This window comes from Pyrgilauda ruficollis, unplaced genomic scaffold (genome assembly GCF_017590135.1).
Source record: "Pyrgilauda ruficollis isolate IOZ18807 unplaced genomic scaffold, ASM1759013v1 scaffold86, whole genome shotgun sequence".
NCBI lineage: Eukaryota > Metazoa > Chordata > Aves > Passeriformes > Passeridae > Pyrgilauda > Pyrgilauda ruficollis.
This window is the reverse complement of record NW_024530599.1, coordinates 4,353,149-4,371,553: the sequence shown is the minus strand read 5'-3', so window position 1 is coordinate 4,371,553 and position 18,405 is coordinate 4,353,149. Positions and strand designations below refer to the sequence as shown.

General features: G+C 49.9%; 1 protein-coding gene across 1 annotated transcript in view; it reads left to right on the top strand.

Annotated features, from left to right (window-relative positions):
- NRG2 (neuregulin 2) overlaps positions 1 to 18,405 on the top strand; it is a 152,937-nt gene that overhangs the window by 90,304 nt on the left and 44,228 nt on the right. The window contains exon 2 of the mRNA XM_041488018.1: positions 7,596 to 7,767. Within this exon, the coding sequence (XP_041343952.1) occupies positions 7,596 to 7,767 (172 nt within the window). The remainder of the gene's footprint in view (positions 1 to 7,595; positions 7,768 to 18,405) is intronic.

Below are 18,405 nucleotides of genomic sequence, written 5' to 3'. Positions count from 1 at the left end.
GGCTACAGGAACTTAGTTAAAGGAAAGAAACTTGTGTGTTAGGGAAGGTATGGGACATGTAGGAAGGAATAATGTATTTGTTCTGGCTTCAGCAAAGTGCTTTCCACGCTTCATTCCAACCCCAAATCCACAGATCTCTGACTTTTCAGCGTCTTCACGCTTCCAGTCATCTGTGTCCTTTCACCAGTGTCTGTTCTGTGTGAGCAGCTGACGGTGTCCTCAGCAGACCCCCAGGACCTGGCGGAGTGGCTCCTGCCTTGTCACCTGTGTCTCCAGCTCCCAGAGTGGGACCTCTCCCAGGAGCACAGAGAGGAGCCTCTGACTCCTGCTGGAATACCTCTGTGGGAGAGGCATGGCAGCAAGGACATCTCCCATGTCCTTGGAGAGCTTTGGGTTATTAACCCTTGCTGTTCTCTGCAGTCACTGCGCAGGTAGTCCCTCGGACAGTGGAGGTGAGGTGTAAATGTCCCAGGTGAGCCACAGGGTCTAGTGCAGGATCCCACATTGGAGACCCTGCCCTCTGAGGGTGGGGAAGCCGTGGCACAGGGTGCCCAGAGAAGCTGTGGCTGCCCCATCCCTGGCAGTGTCCAAGGCCAGGTTGGATGGGGCTTGGTGCAACCTGGAATAGAGGAAGGTGTCCCTGCCCATGGCAGGGGGCAGAATGAAATGAGCTTTAAGGTCCCTCCGAACCCAAACCTTTCTATGGTTCCATGACTCCATGATCACTGCTCCTGGAGAAACATGGCTATTTGTTAATTAAAAGGTCAAACAGTGGTTACAGCAAAATGCTGCCCCTTGGAAATTTAAATTTGTTGTTGTTTACCTGTCACGTAGCCCTGCTCAGCACACCAAGATCTGAGACAGTGGCTACAAAGACTGCCATGAGAATGTCTGACCATGCTTTGGGATAAACTGAAACATAAGTTGCCTGAAGTATAAATCATATTACAGATATTATATTATGTTTAATCCTCTGGGTTTGGAGCCTGTAGTTACCCACTGGGGGTCGAGGCTGGCATGGGGCAATGTGTCAGTGTCACACCAAGGTTCTCACCCGCAGGCTCTGGGCTGTGTGTGGTCTGTGGACGTTGTGTCCACCCATGCAATAAAGCCAGGGTTGTTCTACAGCTTCACTCAAATCCAGTCCTGTTACCTCCAGGGGTGTTGGAGGGTCACAGACTCTGAGGAGTCCTTCTGACCCTGCCACCAAGGAGCTGAGTCCCCTCAGAGTTCTGGCTGCACACGCCACAGCCTGCCTGGGTGCACAGCAGGGACTGCCTTTTGCCCTCTCCATAAAAACCTGGAAAAAAGGAGGACAAACACCGAGTGTGTTCTGATTTCTTTTCAAGCAGATCCCATGTTTCCATTCCTTCTGGCAGGAGGAAGCTTTCCCCAGAGTGGGTCCCTTCTTTTACAGGTTGGCATTTGCAGCCAAAGTCCAGGAGATCAGGAGCTGCTGCTGCTGCTGCTGAGCTTCAGGTTTTTCTCCGTGTCAAACAAAGGCCAAATTAAACCCAAGGCAAAGAAGCATCACCTCAGATTAAAACAGTGGGGCCTGTGGGACTGCATCAGGCAAGAAGTGAGATGTATCACAGTGGGGAGGGTGCTGACCCCCAAGATGCGTCTGGTGTCCCAACCTGCGTGGTGATGTGCCAGGAACACAGGTCCTTACTTTGCAGTAGAGATGACAGAAATGGGAAAAATTCCTTTCAGTTAGGAATTGCCATCTTGGCAAATGTTTGTGATTGAATCTGGAGCAGGTTGAGGCTGCAAAACAGATCCTATGGAAAGATGAATTCTGTAATTTTCCATGTTAGAGAGAGTGTAGGTACTCCCATCTGAGGCAGGGATGTCTGTGCAGGCAGGGAGATTTGAACAGCAAAGTGGTGGGGACTCTCCAGAAGGGGCTTAGGGACCAGCAGCCTTTGAGACATGGCTCGAGTGCGTTTCATGCCTCCAGATCTTGTCCTTCAGTGAGGCCTGGAAGCCTCAAGGACTGTGCCTCGAACATCTTTTAGGTGTCTGGGTTCCTGTGAGGAGAGCTGGGAGCTCAGACCCATGGAGACACTGCTGGATCTGCAGCTTCTCCAGCCCAGCACAAGAGCCCAGTGGAAGTCCCAGCACCAAGGTGGAAGGGCTGTCCTGAGGCCAAAGGCTTGGAAACACAGCTCTCTTCCAAGAGATCACCTGTGCACCTTCCTTCCCCTCCACTCTGGCACAGGAGGGGTGTCCTGACCTGGGGACATTCGGGTGGGGGTCTTGTGTGGAAAGCCATGGCTCGGATACAGGCACATCAAGGATCACCTTTAGCCTGTGTGTTTGTAGGTCTTAACTCTCCTTGCATCTCTTCCATTCCTCTGAGAAAGCACTTTTCAGCTTCCCTTTTCCATGCCAAAGGGAATTCAAGCTCAGTTGCCTTCTTCCTCAGCTGCTCAGAGAGACACAGAAGGATCTTGTCCTCCCAGGTCTCCAGTTCCGCCGACCTAAACACTTCGCCAGCCTCCGTATGCCAGGCAGAGTGGGGCAGCATCCAGTGGCTCACACTGCAGCCCTTGGAAGAGGCCAGGACAAGAAATCCCATCTGCTCATGGCATCAGTCATCCAGAGATCCCAGATGTGTCTGTGTGGAGCATCCCCACGGCTCGGGAAGGAGTGTCTGTGGCTGGTACTGCTGGCTGTTCCAGAGCTCATGGAGCACCTTTCCCAGGCTGGCTGCTCCTGCCTTTTGCTGCTGAGGGGTTGTTTATGTAGGATGCTCTGTGGGTGGGATGTGGTTTTGTCACCACTCCATTGTTGGACTCTGTTTGGGCACTCTGCCCGAGGATGATTAATGATGTTTTGAGTTGAGGCTCTGAGGTGCTTGCAGGCATACTGCAGGTACCAGAAGTAAAAGAGGTGTTGTTATCATCAAGGTACTTCAGTGTTATATCAAGTGTAATCAGAAGTGAATTAATTAAAGCAGTGTGTACATGTAAATCCTTTTATGGTGGATGTTCAAACAACTCATATCGTGTAGTTTAGAGCTCAGCGTTTCAGACTTTGTAACCCTCTCCTCTCCGTGAGAAGGCAGAGGGTGCCAGGACTGCTGTCAGAGGACAAACCTCTCCTGCAAAGGTCTTTTTGTCAAATGTGGTTCTTAAAACAAGTTAGGAAATTGTGTGCATTTGTCAGTCCTGGCTCCGGCATGTTTCAAGGTTAATTTTTACAGCTCACACAACTAGTGTAGGATGGGATCTAATGGTTGCTTGGGTTTCATCTGACCTTGGAGTGAGCAAAAATCTGTAGAAAAATTGTATTTATTGTTGGTCTCAGCTCTACCAGGATTAAACTTGCTTTTTGCAGCACGACATACCCTTGACGTGGTTGTCACTTAGAAAAATTGCCTGGAAATACATCTGGCTCTTCTGTCCAACAGCTCAGGCATTGTGAGGCTGGTGACACTCCACCCCACGGAGAGGAGACACAAATTTGGATGGAGGAGGGGCTGACAGGATTGCAAGGTGACCAGAGATACAGATCCTAAGCTCTGACAAGCAGAGCCAAATCCTTCTTTTTTCAAGTTCAAACCTCTGTTTTGGTAAAGTTGGCAGCAGTGGGGGCTGAGCCGGGGGTGCTGCCAGCCCAGCTGTGGAGGAGACCACAGCTGGCAGGGCTGTTCCATGGGAGCCAGAAGGTGAGGAGCTGAAACTGCAGCTTCAGCTCTGCCTGTCCAGGGTAATGGGTGACTTGGGGGACCCTGGACCTGTGTTTGGGCTCTGACAGAAGCTGTCCTGGCCCCACCTGTGTGGAGGAGGCTGGGAAGCTGGGAATCAATGAAAACATAATGAATGAGACCTGGACCCTGCCTGGCACACTTCTAAAGCTGTTTGCTCAGGATAGTGTGCTATTTTTATATGTGTGAAGCTAGTGACTTCGTTTTTCCAGCATGCTGGAAAAAGTATCAAACATGGAGGAGATAAAAATGACCCCAAATGCTCAGAGCACTAAGAAAAGGGGACACTCAAAATCAATCCCCTGATCTTTTTGAACTTGATTAATGGTTTTCTGAGTTGCAACTCTGTGATTTGGACAGGGCAGAGATGGGAAATGGGTCAAAAGCTGAAAGTGTACCTAGATGTAAAATTTTGACATACTCCAGTATTAGCACTCCATGTGCTGCTCTGATCTCAAGCTGCTTTAGTTTACTGTTGGAGAAGGTTGAAAGGTGATTCAGTCATAGTTTACAAGTACCTAAAAAGGGAAGGGGTTTCTGGTTGCTAGATGGGATTCAAATTTACCAGAGAAAGGCAGAGATGTCTTGGCTGGAAGCCAAAGTTAGAGAAGTTCAGACTATGAATAAGAACTGCAGTTTAAACGTTTTATGAGTGAAAATCAGAGGAAAGTCTTTGTCTGGAATTAAGCAGAGTCATCAGCAGTGAATGGCTCTAAATGAAGATTTCTGTGTTTTTCTGAAAGCAGCAGGAATTATGAAGTGAGGCTTTCCAGCTCAGAGCAGCCCATCCCAGAGACCAAGGCCAAGCTTCCCTTTTGCCCAGAGCAAGGCTCTGGATGCTGTTTCCCAGGCTTGGGGCTCTGCCTGCTCTTCCCACGCTGCTGTCCAAGCACAAGCCCTGCTGCAGTGCAGCAGAAAGGGCACAGATGTGTCAGGGAGCACAGCTCTGCCTCTTTGTGCACAGCCCTTTTCCCAGACACAGTCCAGAATACTTTGGGATTGGATTCCCCTTCCACTGCTCTGTCTGATTCAGCTGGGGGGTTGCAGTCCATGGAGTCCATGAAGTGTGGCCTGGAGCTGAATACACTGTCTCTTTCCCTCCTGTAGTGAGACACCAAAAACATGCAGACTGGGGTGGAAAGATGTTCTCCTCCCTTTTTTTTGGGCAGGACTCTCTGCTGGAGGGGTGGGATGCCCTGTGTGTGTGTCAGCTCTTTGGTTTTTTTGGATCTGCCTGCCTAGGAATGTCCTGTAATCATCATTGGTGGCAGAGTTTTAGGTGAGACATGATTCATGTTGGTGGGGAGATCATGGAGAGTTCCTTGCTTGTTCTTGGCCCTCTTCTCCCACAGGCTTCAGGTCCCTGGAGTTTGCTCTGCTCTTGCCAGCATTTCAGTGCAGAGGGGCAGGGCTGACACCCCTTTCTCCCAGCAGTTTCCAGTTTCTCTTCCACTTGGTATGGTAGCACATGGAACTATGGAAAGGAGACAAGAATATTCTTTCACCCCCCCACCGCCCAGGACTCAGATGTTATATCAGTTTTAACACCAGTTGACCTTCTTTACATCCTACTACTCGTTCTAGCTTATAAAATATTGGAATTCTTCACACCTGTGGCTTCTCTGAAATGAGACAAGAGTTCTCCCTTCAGTGACTGGTATCTCAGTCCAAATTAACCCATATTATGTCCATATGCTGCCTTCTTCATAATTCTGCAGACCACCAGGCTGGAAATAAAACAAAGCAGATGCAGCCATGCCAAGGTCAGGACCTTCCCTGTATTTAAGGTGTATGGATAATGTTGGCATGGGACAGGGTGACCTCGGGGTACAATTGGAGCTAACTGACACACACATTCAGACAGAATAAATATTTGAGATTCTATTTCTCTATTCCCCAAAATGACCCCTATAAAAGCAAGGTCCTGTTTACCTTCCTGGCTCTCTGTGCAGTGTTCTGAGAAGAGACCAGCTCTCTTCTCCCTTCACTGCCTTCCAGCTCTTCTGGGGAACCCATTTCCAGGCAAGGATCAGGGATATGGGCTTCACAAAACCCATGACACCTTGGATTTTCACAGAATTCCTAAAGTTTGGTGAAAGCTGAGATCATTTCTGGTCAAAAGTCCCTGTTTGTGCCAAAGCACAGTGACCTGGGAAGCAGTGAGAGATGTCAGTGCACAGCCTGCATCCCTTGCCTGCAGCTGACCCAATGGTTTTGTGCTGTCCCTGTCCCATTAGAAAATCATGAAATGGTTTGGGTTGAATCAGCCTTAGGGAACCTTAAAACTTATCTCATTTCAACTCCCTGCCATGGACAGCAGCACCTTCCACTATCCCAGGGTGCTCCAAGCCCTGTCCAGCCTGGCCTTGGACACTTCCAGGGATCCAGGGGCAGCCACAGCTGCAAGGTCTGATGTGCCTGGGACCACGTTACCCACTCCCAGCCTGGGCTTGCCTTTCAGTCACTGTGAGCTCTGCTTGGCTAATTCCTGTTACCCTGAACTGTTCCATTTCTATCCATGTTGAGATCCTTTTGATTAAGGGCAATTTAGCTTCTCATTCCCATCAGGAATATGAGAGTGCTGAGAGCTTCCTACCTCAGGAGCATATTCCTGATGATCGCTGTGCTTTTTATTATTTCATGTAAGATCCCTTTTGGTGAGAACAGTCTTTAAATACTATCAACCTATACTAACTTAGCTTGGCATGAAGAACTAGAGGAGACACACAAAGGTCTGTAGAACAGTGATTGTTCTGATGAAACCCATCCAGTCCCTCAGCCTTTGAGTGCTCTGCCATTTCGCAAGATCAGAATGCACAAGGCAATTAGAAGGTGGTTTGTGCATATTAGAAAGAGGAAATTATCTATCTGTAACACACCTCAGATAAGGAGAAACCATTGTTACCAATATTCTTAAGGCAAAGCCAGCAAGTTGCTGTTTCCTTTTTTAAGGTTAACACTGAGAAAGAAAAAGGGAGTTAGAAGAGTGCAGAGCTGTGAGTTGAAAGAAAAATTGCAAGCCTGCTAATCCTTTCTTGTCAGGTTTAATATAAAGCCTGGCAGAGATTGATAAGAAGTGTCTCCCTCTCTGTCTGATGTTCCAGGTGCATGGTAAAAATCACCTCTCTGAAACACCCACGTGCAGAGCCAGGCTCCAGGCTGGAAAGGCTGCTGGCCGGCCTGACACTGCTGGCAGAAAACCATTTAAAATACCTATTCTTTAATTTTTCTTCTTGCAGCCTGAAGAATGGCTGTTCCTCCTAACTCCTTACACATGCAGGATTTTCTTGCAGCCCCTCTCAGTGGTTACTGCTCTGCTGATGTTGAGCTGAACAAGGTCTCTGCAGCAGATTTGGAGCATCTGGGGCACAGGGGCGTGCTCCCTGTGACCTGCCTCTGCTCCATCTGCACTGAAACATTCTGGCTGGGGCTGCTGGGGCTGTGGGACTGGCAGCACACCTGTGGCAGCCCCAGAGTTCAGGTAGGTGTTGATAATCTGCAGCACCAATGGCCAGAAGCAGGGGAAAAATAATCCGTGAAGAGTTTGAGCTCCTGCGTGGTGGGAGAGCCTGGAGAGCTCAGCAGAGCTCTGCAGGGACAGGAGACACAGGGTCCTGCCTGCATGGGTAGGGCTGCTGTGGAACCATCACATCTGGTCACAGGGAGCCTCAGACCTGAGGGCTCCCTCTGTTCCCTGTGTGGACATTTCTGACTCCATGCTCCTTCCCTGTGTGCTGTTTTCCCTGGGCAGCCCCTCTCTGTCACCTCGTGGCAGAGGGGGCAGCAGGAGCTTGGCCCAGGGGAGGGGCTGGGGGGGTTCCTCTTGTGTGTGCACAGCTCTGAGAGGGGCAGGTTTCACAGTGTCCCCTTTCTCTTTCCCTAGCTGTTCCTCCCAAACTGAAGAAACTGAAGAGCCCAAATGTTCACGTGGGTGAGAAGATTTCCCTGAAATGTGAGGCGACTGCTGGAAACCCTCAGCCATCCTACAAATGGTTTAAAGATGGGAAGGAGCTGAAGAAGAGTAAAGACATCCGGATCAAGTATGGGAATGGGAAGTAAGTATGACACAGGGCTGCTCTGCCTCTGCTCACTCAGGGCCTGGGTCTGGGGCCATCTGGCTGGAGGTGCTGCTGTGCTCCCCAAGTCTCTGCTGAGCAGCACTGAGGGCTCCCTCAGGGCCACAGGACCACCCTCAGCCCAGTTTCCATGGCCAGGAGAGCAAGCGAGATCCCCAGTGTCCTCAGAGAGTCGTGGAGAGAGGAGCAGGGCATGCACAGGGAAGGTGTTGGGTTTGTGGATGGGCTGTCCTGGGGTCAGGGAGGCATTGGATACCTGAGGCAGGTGTCCTGTGACGTGGGGAGGCTTTCCTTGGTAGCTGTGGGCAGCTCAGGTTGCCTGGAGTGACTCCTGCTCTGTGATTAGGGGTTGGATGCAGAAGTACCCAAACCCAGCTGTTGCCCCATCACTCAGCAGCAGGGCTGTGGGAGGAATTGGTTTGTTCCCTCCTGAATTTAGGTGGACACAGAAGCATCTAAGGCCACTGAAAAATCACAGAATGACAAATTAGGGCTGGAAGGGAGCTCTGGAGATCATCCAGTTCAACCCCCCTGCCAAGGCAGGGTCACCTGGAGCAGGTGACACAGGAACATGTCCAGGTGGGGTTGGAATGTCTCCAGAGAAGGAGACTCCACATCCTCCCTGGGCAGCAGTTCCACTGTTCTGCCACCCTCAGTGTAAAGAAGTTCTTCCCCATGCTGGGATGGAACTTTTCATGATTTAGTTTATGGCCATTGCTCCTTGTCATGTCACTGGGCACCACCAAAAAGAGCCTGGCACCATCCTCTGACCCCCCTTGGAGATATTTATGTGCATGAATGAGGTCCCCTCTCAGTCTTCTCTACACTGAGCAGGGCTGAGATGCAAGATTACCTCACCACACTGATCAGGTGTCATGGTCATCTGCAGAGACCTTGTCTTGTGCAAATCCTTCCATCTGTCCACCCAGGGCAAGCTCCCTCACATCTGCCCCAAAGTCCCCACCCAGCAAAGCTCTCAGGTGGCTCTCAGTGACTGTCACCCTCAGCACCACCTCATGCAGGCAGGGCTAAAGCACCTGGAGATAGAGGCTCCAATGACCAAGCTAAGGCGTTCTCACTGGGAATGGATTCAAATGAATCCATGTTGATATTTCTCAAGGCCCAATATTTACATATAATGTATCTTAAAATTATTCCATTATCATGGCTATGCTTGTGTTCATGCATCCTGACCTAGCCAGCAAAAGTCAGCTTGCAACTGCCTGACCCCTTGGAAAATTTGATTCTAATTCTTTGTTAGCATATGTTGTGGGTGTGTGAATACAAGGTCATCATGGACTTGTTAGAGTAGCAATTTTTAAAGAAAGAAGAAGCCACTACAAATCAGTTAGAAAAATCACTCTGTGTCTGAACGGGGCGTTGCCAATTGCCCTAATTTAATTTCAGTCCTGTTGGGTTTGGTTTCAGAGTCACACCCAAGATGGTTGACCGCCTTTGTAATAATTCTAGGGCTTGTGGCTGTTTCGGGATGAGGCAGTGAGGTGGTCAGTGCATCCCGGATAACTGGGTGCTGTCTGCTCAGGGAGGGCTGTCTGGGCTTGCAGGCAGCAGAGACAGGGCAGAGCTGTGCCTGCCTCTCTATGTCCCAGTAACGGGCCCCCAGCTGGGTAATAATTAGCACTGAATCTATGATTCTCAGAAGATTGATCAATCTCTTTATTCTATTATCATTATTAAGAAACATTCTTGCTTTTATAGATGGTTATGATACACCTGGACCTAAAAATTGGTCCTCTAATCTAAACACCATCACCACTGGCTAATTAAGAAACTACTTTTTGGTAAACAAATCTTTACAACACATTCTACATGTTCAGAACAAGAGGTGTAGCAAGTGAGGACAAGAATTGTTTCTCTTTCTTTTTTCTAATTTTCTCACAGACTTTTCCCAGAAAGGCCTGAGAAAGTTGTGTGTTGCTCCCCGTGGCCAGAGGGCTGCTGCCACATCTCTCCTCTGCTCCCCTCACTGTTTTTGGTGTCCCTGGTCAGTCTCATGGCCTTGGTTGTTTAGCAATGGCTGATGGGGCTGGGATGCACTGGAAAAGTGTCTGCAGCATGCTCTGCAGCCAGGCATGGGAATCCTGCCTGCCCAGGAGGTTGGGGAGCAATTTCCCTCAGAGCTAGAGAGCAGCCAGCCCCAGAGCAGACACCCAGCACTGCCCTGCTGTGCTCCCAGTTATCCCAGCCCTTCCTCACCTCCTGGCACCCCGTGTCCAGCACGAAGCTGTGGCAGGAGGGCATCCCACCCCCAGCGATGGGGACATTCAGTCCCTGGGCCAGGGACAGGAGCAAATGGAAGGAAGGTGGTCCCCTTTCCTCAGGACACTGCTGTCAAGTCATAATTTTGCATTTACCAGTTTCCATGGCAACGTGTTGGCTCTCCAGTGAGAGGCCAAAGATGTGTGGTGCTGGAAGGGCTTCCTGCTGGCAAAATAAGCCCAAGGATAAACATTTTAAGGAAAGCTGAGCACCAGCCTGCTCCGGTGTCTGAGACTCCCTCAGCAGCAAAGGTTTGAGCCCAAAGCATTCCCAGAATTGCTTCCCATTCCAGCTTCTGCTCCCTGCTGCCATTAAAATGTGCTTGTCTTGTGCTGGGACCAGGCTGTGGAGACTAGACTCAAGCAGCTGTTGAGCAGGAACAAAAGGAAATGGCCTCAAGCTGTGCCAAGGGGGGTTTGGATATTAGGGAAAACATCTTCACTGAAATGGTGATCAGGCATTGGAACAAGCTACCCAGGGAAGTGGTGGAAGTTCAAAAACTGTGTAGATGTGTCACTTGGGGAGACGGTTCATTGATGGCCTTGGCAGTGCTGGGGGAATGGTTGGACTGGGTGATCTCAGAGGGCTTTTCCAACCAAAATGATTCTGTCGTTCTGAGATAATTACTCCCCAGTGAGCATTTGCCCCTTGTTTAGCAGTGCAGGAGCACTTCCCTGAGAGCATCTGGGTGGGTCTGTGCACACCCACCCTGGCATTGCCACCTCTGTCCCCTGCACCGCGTTTGCTGGCCCCGGAGCTGAAAAACTCGAGGCAGAGTGTTCACTGGCATTGGACTTGCCTCCTCTGGTCTTGACTGCATGGAACAAACACTGAAAACTGCTCAGAGCAGGCTGAGGGCTGAGAGGGACCTCATGACTTTGATGTCTTCATTGTGCAGCTGGTGGGGCCAAGTTTAGTGGAGGGACATGTGATATGGGTGTAGAGCATTACTTCCAGCATGTTGGGAGGGGACTCCAGAGAAGGAGAAGCATCCCAAACTGTAAATCTCTGAAAGGACATCTTACTCTATAATGATTATTTTAAGAATAATGGGATTTATACATCTGGCTCTACTTAGAGATAGCACTGGTTTCCAGATAATCCTCTGTGCTTCCCTTCAGTTCAGAGTGGGGATTTCAGAGGGCCAGAAACGGAGCACTGGGAAGGGACCTTCACAGGGAAAGTACACAAAGCAAAAACATCTCAGGCTGTGCAGGACCTGGCCAGGTGCACGGGATCATTTCTTTAGAAGTTAACACCTAAAAGAGTTTTCTCTTGGAGCCAGGCAAAAGGAGCCCTCCAGCAAAGTGATGTCCATAGTGTTTCCCTTGGCCCTGTGAAACCCTGGCAGAGCTGGGCACAGCTGAAATCTGCCCCCAGCACTCAGATCTTTAGCATGCAGAGGGTTAGAATGGGACACAAGAACATGGTTGCCCTCTGTGATTCATTCCTGGCTTTTCTCCCCGTGTGTTTAAAAAGCCTTGAGGTTTCTAACTAGAAAGTATGACTGAAGCACATTTTTTTGGTGATCAGGTTTTTGTTTGATCTCTAGAAAAGGGGATCTCTTTCAAAATAAGGGATGTATATGTTGTAAGGAGGAGAGGAGCACTTAACTGCATGTCAGCTTTTCAGCTTTTCCATCAATCATTTTCCCTCTTCTTTTTAAACTTACCGGCAAAACTTCTGGTGCCATCAGGCAAAGGAGTCAAGTTTTTTTAATGGATATTTGCTGGAGGGAGGGGAACAATTCTGATTCCTCCTTTCTGAACTTCATGTTCCATCTGTAATTAGTGACAGGCTGGGGCAAGCCCAGCTTGCATGAAGGGGAAACCTCTTTAAGGTGGAATAAATTATTGGCTGGAATTTTATCTCCATCTCCATTTAAATAAAACACAGTTGATGGGAAACCCAGAGAAATTACCAAGAAAGAATTGCCTGTGGTAGTGGAAATACAGCCTAGTGAAGGGCTCTCCCCGCAAGCTGCCAAAGTGATGCCATTTTTGGCTGAGTGTGTCTGAGGTCTGACTGAGGCTCCCGAGCAGTTCAGGTTGGGTTTTGACTTTCTGACTATTCTGGCAAATGGTCAAGTGCCAGCTGTGGAGGAAGTCAAGGGAGTTTTTGCTTCTAGAGGTGTAGAGAACCTTCCCCTCTTGAAGTCATGCTCGAGGCTCAGCCTGGGACACGCAGATGTTCAGCTGGAGCTCAGGAGCCTGTGAGTCCCCGAGCTGTGCCTGTCCTTACAGCCCTTTCCCTTTGTGTGCTCTTCTACCAAGGGACACTGCTGGGGTGATGAAGTAGGCGTATCATTAGATTGGAGAGGGTTGGCAGTTCAGTTTGGGACAGGCTGACCATATGACATCCCTTGGGAGTAGTGTCCTACTTTCAGTATCACCAGGAATCCCTATTGTTAGCCTGTAAGTGGAGCCAAGGGATACCCTCCTCTCCTGTTTCTGTACAGTAGTCCCGGAGGCGATGCCACTTGAGCAGATTCATTGCTGGGGTCCTCCTTGTAGGGCTCCCAGTTGTAGATTATTCCCCACCCACAATGAATGGGGCTGTGGTCTTCCCTGTACAGCTCACTGCACTGGAATGAAGGCCAAAAAAAAAAATAATGCCAAAGCAGCAGGGGAAAGAGAGTGCCAATAAAGATAAATGATTTCCTAATTAAGCCTGGAGACAAGGAGGGGCAAAGAGGACTGTTGAAGCCTTGTGGGAGCCAGAGTGAACCCAAGCAGGCTATACCACCACTCTGGCAGGGGTCTTTGGGCTGACATTTTTAAACAAAGGAAAAAGCTCATTTGACAATGGATCTTGCAAGAGCAATTCCAGATGCCTTGAAGCGAAGACTCTTCTCAAGCACCGGTGTTGTTACAATCACCAGGGGAGCTGCTGCCTCGCTAACTCTCACGATGGCATTATAAGTCTCCGATATTTGGGATTTGGTTTTAGCTGCTGAAGGCACTTTATTGGAGGGGGGTGTGAAGGAGACCATCTCCTTTGTTTGTTTGCTTGTTGTTTTAGAGGAGATGATGGACATCATCTTGGCCAATGCACCTGGGACTGAACCAGGGAATTTGAGAACTGAAAGGAGAAGCAGTTGGGTCTTGAGCTCAAACAATCCACAAACTTTGCAAGTTGGGGCTCCTGAGAGAGTCAGGGAATGGACATTTAATCAAATTTGACTGCATTATAGCTGCTAACAAGTCACCGTCAGTTGCTGGGCTGCTTCAGCTGATGGGCTCTGCAGACTTGGAGGTGGAAGGAGCTTTATGTGCCTGAAATTTGGTGTGGTCTTTCCAGCCATATTGGCTGCAAACAAAAACAAAATAAAAATCTCTCTCTACAGACCTTCGCCCACTGCAGTTGCAAAATGTCACAGATTAGGTCAAGGCCGTCACTGAGACACGAGCTGAAATCCCATTCATCCTGTTTAAGTTAAAATGTTTTATCTTCGGGGAGGAGGGCTGGGGTGAGGGCTGAGGCTGCTGGCAGTTCACCCAGCACAGCACATCACAGACCTGCAGGCACGAATTTGCCATGGAGCAGACTGCTGAGGATCTACGACGTGTACCAGCTGCAGAAAAATGGCCTGGGGAGAAAAGAATGACACGAGGAGACCCAAAACTTTAGCTAGATCTCTTACACGCCCTGTGTATGACCACACTGCTGTTTCACAGAGGTTTTGAGCAATAGTTACCTGCCCATGTGAAGGTGCCATCCCTTTCCCATGATTTCTGTTCCCCAAAATGCTTTTTCCCCGTGTCAGTATTTGCAGCCTGGCTCTGCTCATCTCCATTGCGGAGCTCTGTCCAGGGCTGTCCCCGTGACAGCTGCTCTTGGTATGGCACCTCCCTCTCCTCCTTAATTCTTTATAACTAATGTGCTTTGCTTTAAAGGTCCTCTCAGGCCTTCCTCCCCACTTCTGGCAGTCCCTGAAGTTTTGGTCCAGCCTCTGATTTGCCCAGCATATCATCCTCCACCCAATACGTGATACACTTCCAAACTAGGACATCGGTGCCTTCTCCCCAGCAGCACTGCCCTCTTCTCCCTCCCTGCCACAGAGCCAGCTCATGGTTTGGTTGCTGAAGTAGTGAGACCTGGGCACCCAAGGGGCCTTGTCTCTGTATTGAGGTCACACACTCTTGGGGATAACAAGGAATCTGTTCCACATTTGGTGCTGGGAAGTCCCTGGGAAGTCTTGGGACTGCTCCTGTATGAGATCACAGGAAGCAGGGAAAGAACCTGCTGGGAGCTGGCCTCAGAGAACTGCTCCAGGACCTACATTTTCTCAAAGAAATTAAAATCCTGGCATTGGGGTTGGAGGAAGCATTCATAAATGGATGGATCAATTGCCCTGAATTCAAGGAGAAGTAATACAAAGGACCCTGCAGTGACATTGGGTCTGTGCATCAGCCAGAGCCCCAAACTCAGCTTTTACTCATTTATTGATGTCACACCCTGGCAGGTGCCACAGCCTGGCCTGGCACAGAGAGCAGCAGCAGCACTGCACAGGGATTTGCCTCTCAACACAGCAGCCACAAAGTCCACTCCAGGCACTGTGTGGTTGTGTGTCACTGCCTCTGCTGCCCCACACCTCTTCCCATTGCCAGAACACCCCTGGCTGCATTTGAGCCTGGAGGGGGTTGCACAAGTGACCCTGCTCTTTGGAGTGTACTTATCGATCTTGTCCCCTCTTGTTGACACTGTCCAACCCAGAAGTAACTGGCCCTCACTCTGAGACCAGTGTCAGTGTCAGCTCTGCAGAGTGAGGACTGGGCGAGTCTTCCTCTTAAAATCAGCCTGTCCCAAGCCTGGGCACAGAGGGACCACAGCACTGCTGAGCAGAGAAGGGGCAAATCTGCTTTTCAGGTTAGAACAGCATTTTAATGTTGGGGAACAGGGGTAGGAGAGAGCAGGTAGAGTGGGTCAGGGGATGGCTGGTCCTGTCCTGGGCACTGCAAGGACATTACCTGTCTCCCACCATCCCAGCAGATCAACCACAGAGCGGGTCAGGAGGTGGTGTGAGGGAAGGAAGGGAGATAGAGAAGGGATGATTGCCAAGCTGAAAACTCCAAACCTTCCTGTCCTTACCCCTCTTATTTGATTGCTTTGCTTGAGGGCATTTCTGTCCCCTTTCCCATTTGTTCTTTCGGTAGATGATACTGAGCTGGCCAGATGATGCTCTGGAGGCAGAGCAGCCAGCATAGGACACTTGTTTTCCTCAAGCACTGCGAAGGCCACCGCTCTGCCCAGCTCTGCCCAGCTCTGCTGAGCACAGCTGGAGGGCAGAGAAGAGATATGGGGGGCTGTGCAAGGGAGAGAATGCTCCAGGCTGCTCCTGCCCTCACAAAGGGCCTTTGCCATGGCCATCCCCACGCTGCCTTTGCATTGCAGTGATTCCCTCTGCCTGAATTAACCCACTGAGTGCTGGGGATGATGGAAGTGTCCCCCCAGAGCCCCTGCCCCAGCCAGTGGGGCTGCCCAGTGTTCGATGGCTGCTGGACAGCACTTGTGGTTTGTAAGCTGGATATCCTGAATCTTCTTGCCAATCATTAACCTGCTCTTTCAGGGCAAATGCAGCTTGGTGAGAGTGCCAGGGCAGCAGATAGGCACCAATTAAATCTCTGGCAGGATGCAAGCAGTGCACGTTACAGCAGTTGCTGGCACTCCTGCTCTCGGCAATGCCAGTGTGCTTCCTGCTGCTGGCTCTCCGTGCAAACAGAGGGCAATGGAGTTAATGGGTGACCACAGCAGGGCAGCCACTGTGTCCTTTGCAAGGGTCATGTTTGGGAATTTCCTTTTCCTAGGGTTTCAGGTGTGTTTACTACGCACAGTGCTCTTCATTGACAATTTTGGGGCCACGTATGGGGTAGTCTCCAAGTTCTCTTCATCAGCTCATTCCTTGACTTCTTTGTTACTTATGTGTACCCTATTTTTAGAAGATTGATCAAACACTACAACAGTAGTAATCCTAGAGCTATTCTTGTCCAGAAGGATGCAGAAGTGGCTGAACTCACACAGGGAACACGGAGTGTCTCCTCAGTGTAGTTGTCATGGGGGCAGCTCATGGCAGCTTCTCTCCTGATCCCATGCTCTGACATGAATGGCTTGGTGAGGAGATGACCTGGGAAGATGGCCCCATTTCCACTTGGCAGTAGGTAAGAGGGGAAAAACGATTCAAGCTTGACCAAAGTGCTGGTGGGAACATGACTGCTGTCATGGGAAGTTCCTCCTTGGCTCAGATGCAGGGCCTGTTTCTTCTCCTCTCACTGCACTGGAGGCCTCAGGGCCTGAGCTCACATTTAGATGTCTAAATTACAGCCGATGAGGACACCCTTCCCAGCCAGAATTTGCCAGGATCTTTGTGTAGGTCCTGGCCAAGGGCTGATCTCCCTGTTTCCCATTGTAGTCTGGAGATTGGCACTGAAGAGGGTGATTTACTCATCCCTCCAAACTGCCCTCTGGGGGACTCTTTTCTCTTGGCCAGAAAGGTATTTTGGGGGATCTTCTTTTGGCCAGGCTGAAGGTCTCCTTGTGAATCCTATCCCTCAGAGCTTGCAGACAGCATATTCCCCGTGGCTTATCCCTCCATTGGCACTACAGGAGATAATTAGTGCGTGGCTAAGTCATATGTGCTGAGGGTCAGGGAAGACAATGAGGCAGATTTTCCCCCGGAGTAAAGAGATGTCAACAGAGTTGCACTGCAGCGAAATGATGGGATCTGTCAGTGACCCTGGCCCTTTCACTGAGCAAACAGCCCGGGGCAGAGCCTTCCTCCAGAAGAATGGCATCGTCTGGCAGCCAGGCACCCTTGTGAACGCACACGTAGGGCTCTCCCAGGGCCTGCTGGCCCCAGGAGCCTTCCTGCCACACTCCTGTGCCCAGTGTAACTCCTTGGAGGCCACTCTTTGGTGTGTCTGTGAAATCAACACTCAGGAGAACAAAGTACCTGCCCCTGGGGACAGCAGGGGGAGGAACACAACTTGGAAAAGATGATTTCCAATGGAGTTTCGTGCTATTTCAGGAGTACTTGGAGATAGTAAAATAGAGCAAAATCAGAGTGGTCACCCTTGGCACACACAGATCAGGTGAGGACTTGTCCCTTTGACATCCTTCAAGCTCAGTTCTTCCAGTGCACAGACATTATCCACGTTAATTAAAAGGCCCATGGTTAATTCTGTGAAGCAAGGTAGCTCTCTGGCTGTTTCAATGCTTCTTGGAACGGGGAAATTCTCTTTGCATTTATGCTCCACATGAAAGCTGATGCATATCTCCAACCTTAATCTCCTTTCCCCTGAGTCTGCCACCAGACATTATACAGCACAGTGTGGAGACCAAGAGGGGCCACACCATTGATCTGGGCTATGAAAAGCAAGAAAAAGCTCTTGATTTTTCAAGGGGATCTTCCAGTCCAGGATAATTTCAACAAATTGTGATGGCAAAAATAAGCTCTTTTGACAGTACAAGTCTTGTGCATTAAAACAAAGTAATCCCCTTTGGTTTTACCTGGATGTTGCTATGTTCCAAATGCCAACATCACTCTTTATTCTGCTCACATTCCTCTCCAGTTCCAGGTAAAAGACCAAATGTCTCTCACCCAGAGACATTTGTCTTTGCAGCGGAGTCTGTCAAGTGTGGCTCCTTTTGTGCCACTCCCTAACTCATATCTTTGGGACTTGCACCCCCTTATCTGTAAAAGATCACATACCTAGGTGATATTCTAATGCAGTAGTGGATTTTTCCAGTTGCTCCACCTGGTGAAATGTGCTGTGGACTGCGATTGCCATGCAGCCAATTATCATGAGAACATCTGTGCCCTGGCAGCTGAAGGCAGCATGTCCATTGATGCTTTCAGCTCTGCCCTGGCAGAGGCCCCAGCATGCTGATGTGCCAGGGTGGTGTTTTCTATGGACTCTGAGTTAGAGCCTTGCTCTTCCAAGCTGCTTTCAGCATGTGCTGCCTGCACTGCAGCCTGTCCGAGAGCTGGTTTGTAAAACAAATGGTGTATTCTGGCAGAGAGGGTTGAGACAGCTGGAAGAAAGTAATGGCTGGGCTGGGAGCAGGCTTGGAGTTGCATTCTGGAGCCATCTGGCTCTTTTGATGAGCATTTCCACACCTTCCTCTATGGAGGGAGTGGGGAACATGCTCCTGAACAAGGTGCTGCAGCCCAGCAGAGCCCAAGCCCCCATCAGGCACCCTTTGTGCCTCCCAGCAAAGTGCAGGAACCAACAGGCACAGGGCAACAGCAGGCACTGCACACCCTTAAATGTCCTTAAATGCCTCTCTCTTGTGCATTACCTGACTCCAGAGGCAGCACAGCAGTGAGGGCCACCATGC